Source organism: Pocillopora damicornis, chromosome 2 (assembly GCF_964200805.1).
Source record: "Pocillopora damicornis chromosome 2, jaPocDami1.2, whole genome shotgun sequence".
Classification (NCBI taxonomy): Eukaryota; Metazoa; Cnidaria; class Anthozoa; order Scleractinia; family Pocilloporidae; genus Pocillopora; species Pocillopora damicornis.
In genome coordinates this window covers 17,879,618-17,890,149 of record NC_142671.1, presented here as the reverse complement: position 1 = coordinate 17,890,149, position 10,532 = coordinate 17,879,618, and the positions used below count along the sequence as shown (strand labels likewise).

Sequence of the window (10,532 nt, the reverse complement as noted above, 5' to 3'; positions counted from 1 at the left end):
TTTTTTTAAATAGGTTTGTATGCTCCTGAAGGACTCAACGCGGCTTAAACTTAATACTTTATTCATACACGAATCAGTCACGGCTCAGTGGAAAATTATCATTTCCGGTAGCAAATACTTTTAAGATGGGTCATGATTTGAAAAGGAGACCGTCAGACGGTCGAAGTCCCCACGCTTTGAAGAAATGTTTGGTCTACAAAGCCACGATCAAATCTGAAATATAATTTTCCATGATTTAAATTTCTATAGCGTCAAATTAAAATAAAGGTAGTCATTGGAAATCCCTGAATACGCAAATATTGTCTCCTTTTCGTTAAGAATTTTTATATTTAATTTATAGCAACGATTTGTTTTCACAATTACTACACCTGAATTGAATTTCTATCTCATCAAAGACGCGAATAATCGATAACATATACTTGTGAAGGTAAAGATGCTTTTGTACAACGTATTAAGATCCATCCCTCCGTTCACTCGTCAATACTGAAGTGGCTTAAACTACTTGCTGTAGCGTTTACACGGTTCACATTGCTCTGCACGTATTGAGCATGAACTGTCTCCATTATGCACGCGTCCATCAGCGCAAAAAACCAATAACCATTCACCACATATCGACATCAAAATAAACTTTGAAACCTAGAAAAAGGTGTCAGTCGATTTAGACTCTATGTACAAGGAAGTGTAGTGTCCCAACCATAACGGTCTGTAGTTCTTTCTGTCGTTTGTCCTGCAAGTCGTGCGTGAACTGTTAAGAAATAAAAAAGAGAGTAAGCAAAGGAAAGTAAGATTACAACACCGGAAAATGGAGTAACTTTATTTGATTTTGCTTCCTTTTAAGTACAAAAATATGTTAAACTAGGCTTCTCTCTGGAGCTTTTTCAATAATCTTAAACTTTACCATAATAGCGCCGTGGAATCATCAATCGCACATAGTTGATGAAATTGATGACAAATTCAATTCATCATGGAACCCTAGCAGTTCTATAGTAGCGCTGTCCATTACATTTGTCTCATTAAATCCCTATCAAGAGTAAAATCATCTCAATGTATTATCTTGCTCGTAAACGTCTTTTATTTCCTTTGCATGACGCGGAGGGAGGCGGAGTAGAATTAGGAAAGGAAATACAAGGCGTTTACATTCAAGTTGCATTTTCAGAGGTAGCCTCGTTTGGCTAAATTAACGCGCATATATATGTTACAAAGCTCTTAGTGTTGTATATCTTAAATAAACTTCTCATAGGGAGCCATGGGATTTTAGCTTTAATAGCTAGACCATTATTCTCTAGAATTTACTGTCTTAGAGTAAACCCTTTTAGAAGTATAAATATCGTTTGATCTCGTCAGAATATAAATGATTTGTTTCCTTTTTTAGTCTTCTTTATCTTGAAAGCGGATTCACAAATATTACAGTGAACCAAACATAGCAAACTGTGCCTAAAGATGGCAATTTCGATTTTTCTCCTTGATGGTTGACAAGAAGCTCCTTAGCTGTGATTAGCTACATCACTTTTGTCGCTCTACTTCAACGAATAAAAGGGCAAAATGAATATCTGAAAACCACTTAAAAACGCTCCAAAGTCACTTTAACCATTTCTTAAGATTAACCAAAAAGTAATTTCTTTCAACCGATACCAGGACATCTTCAAGTAAAGTGGCGACGGGAAGAAAGATAAATATCAATCAATTATTTATCTTATTGCTGAAATTATAAGAATTGTGTAAAAGATAGTGCAAAGAATTTATATTCAGATCTAGGAAGTGAAACTGTTGAAGTAATTAAAACGTATAAGTGTAAAAAAAGTGTCATTCGCGGTCTTATCGAGGGTAGAGCATAACTGCACCTTTTTGTCAGTGTTAGTTTTCTAGTACGCATTGAATGAGTCCTTGTAAACTTTAAGTCCATCTCCAAGAGACTCGTCAGGAGTTACTTGTTGTTGAAGAAGTGATGCATCATCTGATCCGCCGTCCACCATAAAATGCGCAACTGTGATTGGTTGAGTTGAAGGGTTTCCAGGCACGTAACCTTCCCTTTTAAGGTAATAAAAAAAAATCCAGGTATGAGTAAAAGCATATATAGTGGGTAGTAATCGGTAAGGAAAATATATTTGCCTTTTTCCAAAAATTTTCTTTAAGTTAGTTGGTGAGCATAAGGGGCTTGATTTGGTAACGGCTGAATTGATTATTTGAAGGAAAATGTCTCTATGGTACTAAGTCGTTGAAGCTAATCCTTACGCTAAACATTAAAAATTTGGAGGGTCACAAAAGACAAAATTACCTGAAATAGATATTGTTGACAAAGGCTTCTCTGCGTAGAGCTGTTTTAATCTGCAAGAAGGTAGAATATTTCAGGTAACTTTCCATTAAGGGAATCACTCATTCAAACACAAGTAAAAGAGCTATTAAGAGAAGGCAAAATATTCAAAGATAGAGAAACGCAATTCTGCCCATCTCCTTTGTCACTGCTTTCTTAAGGCAAAATGAGAGGATGTATTCTATGAAGTGGGAAAATCAATGTAGTAGCATTACCATTCTTCATTCTAAAAAAGAGCGTACGGCAATTGAATGAACCTACAATGAGTAATAAGGTACACAGGAACTGAAATACCGCAAGAACCACAATGAACTTAAAGTTAAAGAAAACCACCTAAAGCAGGAGAAACGCGCGTGGACAAGTTACGATAAGGTTTAGGAAGTGGTGGAGTTTTCTTCACTAACTCGGCATGACTCAAAATAAGACAAAAAGCAATGAAATCTTAGATAACCTTGGATATTCAATTTATAATGACTCTGATTGTTGACTTACGGCAGTGGCAAGATTTCCCGCTAAGATCTGATAAGCAGCAGAAGCGTGATCGGTGAATTCTGACTTCCATGGCTGCTTGAGTTTCATTGTAATTTCACCTGGAAAATTTTCAAGCCATTAATTAGGAACAAGCGCACAGTTTGTATATCAGCAAAGTCAGCTGACTTCTTGTTACCCATCTCTAGTTTTCCCCTAAGGTTGTGTCGGATCGTACTTTCGATCTAATAGAAAATTGCCAGCGACAGAAAAGCACTCTGAAAAATGATCTATAGTTAACCTAACTGGTGGGTAGTGTATCAAAAAACATGTGACTCGGGACTACTTACCTGGGTAGGGTGCGTAGGCAGTTCTGGGAGGATGCTGGGGTGGACAGGGGTTTGCGCACATTGGCATGACGGACGGGTCACAGCATCCTGCCATTCCCATGTCTGGCATGGGTGGGGGGATTGCACAAGGATTGTCGCATGTGGGACCTGGCTGACAACAGGCACCCGCTACAGGTGGGGGTGGAGGAGGGGCGAAGAAACTGGGAGGAGGAGGAGGTGGTGGGGCGCAGGGGTTGAAGCAGGTTGGTCCAGGCTGGCAGCAGTCATTTTGCTGTTGATCCATTGGCTGATCCATTTGTGGAGCTTGTTGGTCTGGTGCTGGCATGAACTGCTGTTGTTCTTCTGGTCCAGGCATGAACTGTTGGCCATCAGCAGCGGGAGCGTATCCAGCCATAGGTGGAGCCTGTTCCTGAGGATCAGGGGCTGAATCCTGTTGATCCGGGCACGGATTGTCACATTCGGGGCCTGGAGCGCAACAGCCGCGTTTGCTCGGCTCGGGCGCCGCTGAATCGTAAAGCATTGTTTTAATATAGCTCAACGGTTAAGGAACAAAGACCCGTACCAGCCATGCATGAATAACTTGTCATCGAACAAAACATAACAGTTTGTACATACCGTGCGTCAGCACAAATAACGTGAAGCACAACAGTAGCGTTGTTCGTGTCATATTAGTTGGTCAGCGGTCCGCTATGGGTAAAAATAATGGACAACCTAAGCAAACTGAGTATTGAGAAGCGATTTGAACACCAAGAATATAAATTATTTTTTTTTCCCCATTGTGAAACTCTAGAAAGGTCACTGGCGATTTCAATGTCAAAGCGAACCAATGCGTTCCACCAATCAAGAAAAGCACCTCAAGTACTCTTACATGTTCTTTAAATCACAAATTCCTCAGTTTCTAAGTATTATAGAATAATGATACAATCATAACTAAAACGTTTCGCGAAACAAGAGCGAATCAGTAGTTATTCCTCTGCTTCAAATGTCGAATTCATTTTGGTCAAACAATTCCGGAAAGTTAATAGTTTAGCAAAAATGATGTCAATGAGAACTATAACCTTGCAGTCAAATTTTTTCCCTAAGTAAAAGTTTGGTTTTGAGGAAACGTCAAATACATAACTGAACCTAGCCTACAGAGAATGATTTGGCCTTTATCCTAATGGGTAAACAATCAACTCAATCTTAGTTTACTCCAAACCATAATCAACTTCAAAAGATTTCACAGATTCCTTCCAGCGCTTTAATTCGATTACTCTACTTGATTTTGAGAAAGTAGCATTTTCCCGGAATGAGGAAGCCCTTGAATCTCATGATTGATTCCCTGAATTGTATCCGAATTTAAGGTAAAGAGAACTGAATTGCTAATCTCTTTATACAAATTAAAGTTAGGGTTCCCTTGTGCTTGCAGGAATTATACGTACTTGATATTAACAATGACGGATTGATAACTCCTTATGGTTTCAAGATTGTGATTGTTTCAACTTTAACACACGAATTCAAAATTTTCACCGTGAAAACTATCAGACCTGTCATGAAAACTGGCCCGCTCAAGAACCGGTGACTTCACCTCAATTTTATTGACATTGGACCAAATAAAATTGTATTTATGATTCTATCAGCGCTTAATTTCACAAGTAGAGAGTTCGAAGTGATATATTCTTTTAAGTTTGAAGCATAAATACAAAAGCTATAGCTTGAATAACTGAAGGAGTGATATTTTGTGTTTATGAGTGAAGTCACCAGTGCTTCGATCACACATGTCTCGTGGGGGCAAACATTATCCATGACTCACTCACCTTCGTTAAAATGACTGTACCTCAGGGCTTGCTTTAACGTCTTGAAAAAACAGGAAAACACTGTTATATTCAAACGAATTGGACGATACTTGCTAGCTATGTTATAAATGTCGTTCCCCTCTCCGTTTCTGACCGTGTAGTTTTGTTGACAAGTTCGAAAACTAAAGTCGGAGAGGAGCTGTCATCGACCAACGCCTATGCAGGAATAGTAGATAGAGAATTCGGCGAGCAAAACTTCCTGCTCTCAACCTGAAAAACACGGTCGCAAAATAATCGAATATTTTACCTTGAATCCCTGAAGATTTTAGACGAAAGATCACCCTAACCAAACTACGATCTCCGAACCGTTTATGAATTAAAAATTACCTAATTCCTGAAAGAGTACGTGAATCGCTGGTTTGGAACGCCGGGTAAGGATCACTACGTCAGTGAATAAACACTGATTTTGACAGGTGGTAATCTTGTATATTAAAGACAAGCTTGTCAATAATCAGCCAATAATAGCACGTGGATTATGCGTTACATCATTGACAGTTAATCACCCGTGACAAGTTAACAGGTATTTCTTGGCTTCCCCGAGAGTTTTCTGTTGAACTTAAGCCAAACTTACTGGGTTTGTTTTTATTTTTTCGTTTCATATATTTGATTGTCTGAAATATGTTCATTGGTTTTGTTGTTTTGTATGCTCAGAATGGGGAGTTGGTTTTCATAAAAGAAGGATACTTCATCGTCGACGTCTAGCTCTCTGCAATCCGGAATTCTGTCCTCATTTGTAAAAAATACCTTTTAGCCATAAATATTTATGCTACTTTTGAAAACAAGAACTGGTTGGTAACACTTAGGAAGCTGGATTTTCGTCCGGTTTGCCGGATGAGCTCTGCAAGGGAGTACACCTTTGAGTTCTCGAAATTAAATTTGACTGAAAAATTATCTCAATTTTAAGACATGGCCTTCGGTCGTTTTCGTGGTTTACAACTTTTGAAAAAGGGCCGTTCTGGTTTACTACCGTCAGGCGAAGTCTTACCGAGACAAGAGAACTGAGATCTCGCGGCGTTTTATTAGTGTTTTGATAGAATGTATTGATCCAAAATTGGGATGGTTGCTGCATTTGTTTATCGTGTTATGTTCAGAGTGTTTTCTAGCTCGAGTTTCGAGTTTGTATTGATGTAGTATTTTTAAAGTTAGAATTATTTTTATCACGATTGACTTTTTCCCCGATGTTTAAACCAAGAAAGTGGGTAACCTGTGCCAGGAAATATGGGAGTGTGGCATCAAACTGGATAAATGAAATGGACGTAAGATGATTAGAGTTTGTGTTTAGGGTTAAATTATCGTTTGCACAATCACTAATGTCATTATCAAATCACTTTTATGTGCTGTTTGATCTAATAGCTTGGAATTATAACCCTGATGGTTTGTGAACCAAAAGCATTACCTTTGGTTCTAATTTTCTTGGAAGACATAATATTTTGTGGAAAGTAATTTTACCGACGATCCATACATCCTTCGCCAGACAATTCAAACCAAGATTGCTTATAATCGCTAAGATTCTACAGAAGCAATAAGAATTTCCAAAGCATCCTGTCTTAAGGTCCTTGAAGGGAATACATTTTTAAATTCTACATGTAGGCTATATCCAAGAAGCTCGCAAAATATTGACTTCTGTTGCTCCTCACCAAACTAGCAGTAATATCAACCCACCAAAAGATATTTGCCAAACCGCCCTACACATACTTCATGCCTTTTTTTCAAATGTTTGTGATCAGTATTCCGCATTTTATACTGACCCCTTTTCGTGGTCCGTATGATACAATTTGAGTTTGCAGACCGTGACCCGTGTTTTCACACTGACCCAGTCTGTATTCCGCGGTCCGTAGTCCTTAGTCCTTGTTACCGTTATTCTCGGCCCCAGGGTCTTTCTTTCGTTGAAATCCAAGATGGCTAATCTTGTTGATGGCCATGTGGCAGAAGAAGAAGTTTACCAAGGTTTGTTTTCTATCTGAAGTGCTTCAAGCAGTTTTGCTTGTCTATGTATTATACAATGCCTAGCTTAATTGACTCCGCCTATCGGCTGCAGTTCAGAAACTTCAGTAATTCAGTGAAGAATATCATTGCTCCAGCAACGACCTCCATTAGAAGGATTTGTTTATATGTAACCTAGTAAAACGTTCATGCTCACGTTAAATTTCTTTGCATTTAGTTTTGTATGCTAAACCACTGGGCTGATGAGGAGACTTAAACGCTCTTAGACCTCAGTCTCCATGGCAATTTTTTGCTTTCACCATTCTTTTCTTTTATCAACGAACCGTATGCATAATGGCGTACGAAGTTATACGAAAATCTTGTATTCAACAGCACTTGCAGAGATAACCTTGAAACTTGGAAAAACGGCTTTTTTAAGTATTTATGACAAAACTGCACATATTACCCATCCTCTGATTGATTAATCCTATTTCCAAGCCAGTGAAGGGGGGCAGAGGGGTGGGAGCCCAGGAGAACAGGGGGAGGAAGAGGTATCTAGGAGCCGGAGCAGAAATTAAAAAGGCGCTTGTTCATTGTTTATTACTGATTATCATTCAGTCAAAAACCAGTACCCAGCAAAGTTTTTTCACATCCATTTAACGTCCACAGAGGTGTAAAAGAAAATTTTACAATGAAAACAGTATTTTTTTCTAAGGCATACAAACTTTCCATATGCAATAGTTCTGACCAAAAAGTTAGTGTTTTCCCTGTACAAACTGTCCTACTCATCAGTGGTACATTACAGTTTATGCCTTTATTTTGCATACCACTGTTTCTCTTCAGTTCTGGTCAAATTCTTGGTTCCCTTTCATTCATTTGTTGTTGCTTTTAGGTGGAAGGCTGGAGACTTTTGTCATCGGTTTATCACACTTTAACTGATTTACTTTGCAACTTGATCACAAAATGAAACATGTCCTCTTTGACAAACCTCAATTATAAAAGTAATAGATAGCTTTTTCTTCTGGGCTCTATAATGTGATCAAGCCACTTGGGATGTTAGGAGAATATTAAGAAAGCCAGAGCGTCACTCACCTTTGGCTAATGATCTACAAGCTTTTCTCTTGCACAATATCCGACTAGGCTAGTAAAATGTGCTAGGTTGCTCAAGTTTATACATCATTGATTTGGGTCCATTATGGCCCTGAATCCTTTTTGGACCTCATGTAAGTCATTTAGTTTCACCATAATACACTACAATATGATGACTGAATAATGGACCAGCCAACTGGACTGGCTGCCAGGTTAGTTTAATGACTGGCTGACTGGCTGACTGGTTGACTGGCTTATGGCAATTGACTGACTGACTGGCTGCTGCACTGGCTAACTGACTAACTGACTGACTAACTCACTGACTAACTGACCAACTAACTGGCTGGCTGACTGGACTTCTGATTGACTGAGTGACTTTTTTACTGAATGCTGGCCTGCTGAATGACCGTCTGACTTACGAATTGTTGGTCTGACCAACTTACTGATGGCTGACTGACTTACTGACTGACTGACCTACTGACTGACTAACTGACCAGCTGGGTTGACAAAGAGACTGACCTACCATTATGACTGACTTACTGATTATCCAAGGATATTTGAGTTCACAGTGCATTCTCTCTATAGTATGTGTGTTTGTATTTATGTATATAGTATCATCATTTGTGGGTAAAAATATAGCCCATAGTAAGCAACCTTAATTGACATTTTTGGTACCACTGAGTAAATACAACAATTGAGAATGGTTTTGAAATGTGCATAGGTTGTATTTAATGAGTGCTTTTGCAAGGAATTTTGTCTACTCCAAACACTAGGATGATTTTTTTGTCGTTATTCAAGCTATTCTTTCCACTGCTCTTCGTTGTTTCACCCAGGGTTTTGAACATCTGTAAGAGGAAGGTTGTTTTACTGTAGTCCAGTCCAAATTATTGATGGGAGTAGGGGTGGGGGACACTTGAAAAGAAGGTGGGTTAGCTGCATTTCAGAGAAGTTACATCTGTTTATGAAATATCATCTGCCAACTCAACACATAGATTTGGTAGGTTTTCTATAGTTGAATTCTTGTCAAAACTAATCATACAGTTAATCAGTTTTTGTGTTTCTGTTTATTCACTAGAACAGAACATGTTTTAAAGGCCTGTAGCTGTGTGATAGAGAAATGTTGCATGTAATAACATCTAAGGCTACCATTACTTGCTTGGCTATTGGCAAATTTTATCCAGGTGATGTAATGTCCAGATACCTGTGTAGTATTCATAACATACTGTTATTATTTTTTTGGGCCAGCTAGCATTTTTGGTTAGAATCTAATTTTCTCCTCTTAAGAGGGGTGGTGGGGAAATTGGCCAGGGTAGTGACATTGAGGTTACTTTGGCTCTATTTTATTTTTTTAGTTTCAGTTTTTTGATATAGTTGTATAGTACTTAATAATTTACATACAGTTACTGTATCAGGTGTAGACGCTTACACGTGCAACTAAGTTTTGTTCAAACTGTCTTTTTCAGGTAGACAGTGGTTTCCTAGAAGATTGCAGTTGTGGAGGAATGAGTAATGATGTCTACAGGGATTGAAATTTTAAAGCTTATACGTCAATGTACAGATTACAGGTTAGAAATCTCTACATCTTAGTGGTTCCATGGTTATACTGTACAAAAACCAATTTAGACGTTTAGTTTGACAGTGAGAAGCTGTCCACTTACTCTCCATCACTTATCATTCTCACTTCTTGAAACTGCTTGAATAAGTAGTCTTTTGGTCAGATCTCAATAATAAGAAAATCATACGACATCAGTGATGTTAGGACTTAACAGCTTAAGAAGTTGATCCTATCGCTTACGGCAAACTACATTTTAACTTCATAAATGTCCAGTTTGGCATTAGTAAACTTTTTGGAATGTTAGCCGGCATACGTGGTTTTCGCTTCAGTCAAACCCAGATTATAGAATGCACGCTAATTTTTGTTGTTGTTATTTCCTCAACATGTAATTCAAGCAATTAGGAAGTTAACCACTCTCTATTTTAGTATTAAAAAAGTGATGAAAATGAAATCGAATCAGTCAAATTCACGTCATACGACTCCGCAGTTGGTTCTCCATGGCCTAAAATTCTCTAAAATTGTTTTCATGTTATCAATAATTCCTGAAAAATTTGCTTTATAGCATTTAGAATTGTGGAACCATTTCAGAAAGCCACGTGCAAAACGCAAGTTGTGATATGCAAATTCCATGCCAAAAAGCAGAATTCCTGAGCGTGGCACGCTACCCGAGTGATTAGACAAGCTTAAAAAACTTACACAGTACACTGAAACTGGTTTCGTATTAAATGATATTCTGTTTATTTGCTGCTACATAAAAGTGCTGTTAACATTTGCAATCTTAAACTTTCTGCAGATTTTTGGAGGAAGGAAATGATAATGATTGGGCCTAAGAACGCATCAATTAGGAAAGGCATGAGAAGTTGTTTGTCAGAAGAAGAAAAGCTATTACAGTAAGTACATCAAAAAAAACCTCATCTTACACTATGGAGTAAGGTTTGCTCTATAGACAAGCCATTTCGAAGACTGACGTCTCTTGTTCCTCAGCAGGTGATTCATTGTGT

The 10,532-nt window shown here is 38.2% G+C and overlaps 1 protein-coding gene and 1 long non-coding RNA gene across 11 annotated transcripts in view; one reads left to right on the top strand and one right to left on the bottom strand.

Annotated features, from left to right (window-relative positions):
* Window positions 1–44: 44 nt before the first annotated feature.
* LOC113671168 (uncharacterized) lies at window positions 45–5,366 on the bottom strand. 2 transcript variants are annotated; one of them, XM_027187379.2, is made up of 8 exons: window positions 5,212–5,366; window positions 4,926–4,965; window positions 3,745–3,816; window positions 3,130–3,633; window positions 2,804–2,901; window positions 2,276–2,325; window positions 1,842–2,028; window positions 45–745 (listed from the first exon to the last, which is right to left on the bottom strand). In XM_027187379.2, exons 3-7 carry the CDS (start codon window positions 3,794–3,796, stop codon window positions 1,863–1,865), a joined length of 870 nt encoding a protein of 289 aa, XP_027043180.2. In that variant the 5' UTR covers window positions 3,797–3,816; window positions 4,926–4,965; window positions 5,212–5,366; the 3' UTR covers window positions 45–745; window positions 1,842–1,862. The 2 variants fall into 2 exon arrangements, with proteins under 2 accessions (XP_027043180.2, XP_089052103.1); XM_089195977.1 differs by having other exon boundaries at window positions 4,926–5,174; window positions 5,292–5,366.
* A 1,472-nt stretch (window positions 5,367–6,838) lies between these two features.
* The window catches only part of LOC149050151 (uncharacterized), a 5,267-nt gene continuing 1,573 nt past the window's right edge, over window positions 6,839–10,532 (top strand). Inside the window, exons 1-4 of one of the 9 annotated variants that reach the window (XR_016183546.1) lie at window positions 6,842–6,911; window positions 9,052–9,157; window positions 9,440–9,541; window positions 10,325–10,421. This is a non-coding gene — a long non-coding RNA (uncharacterized LOC149050151). The other 8 variants (XR_016183548.1, XR_016183545.1, XR_016183549.1 and 5 more) reach the window with 8 other exon arrangements.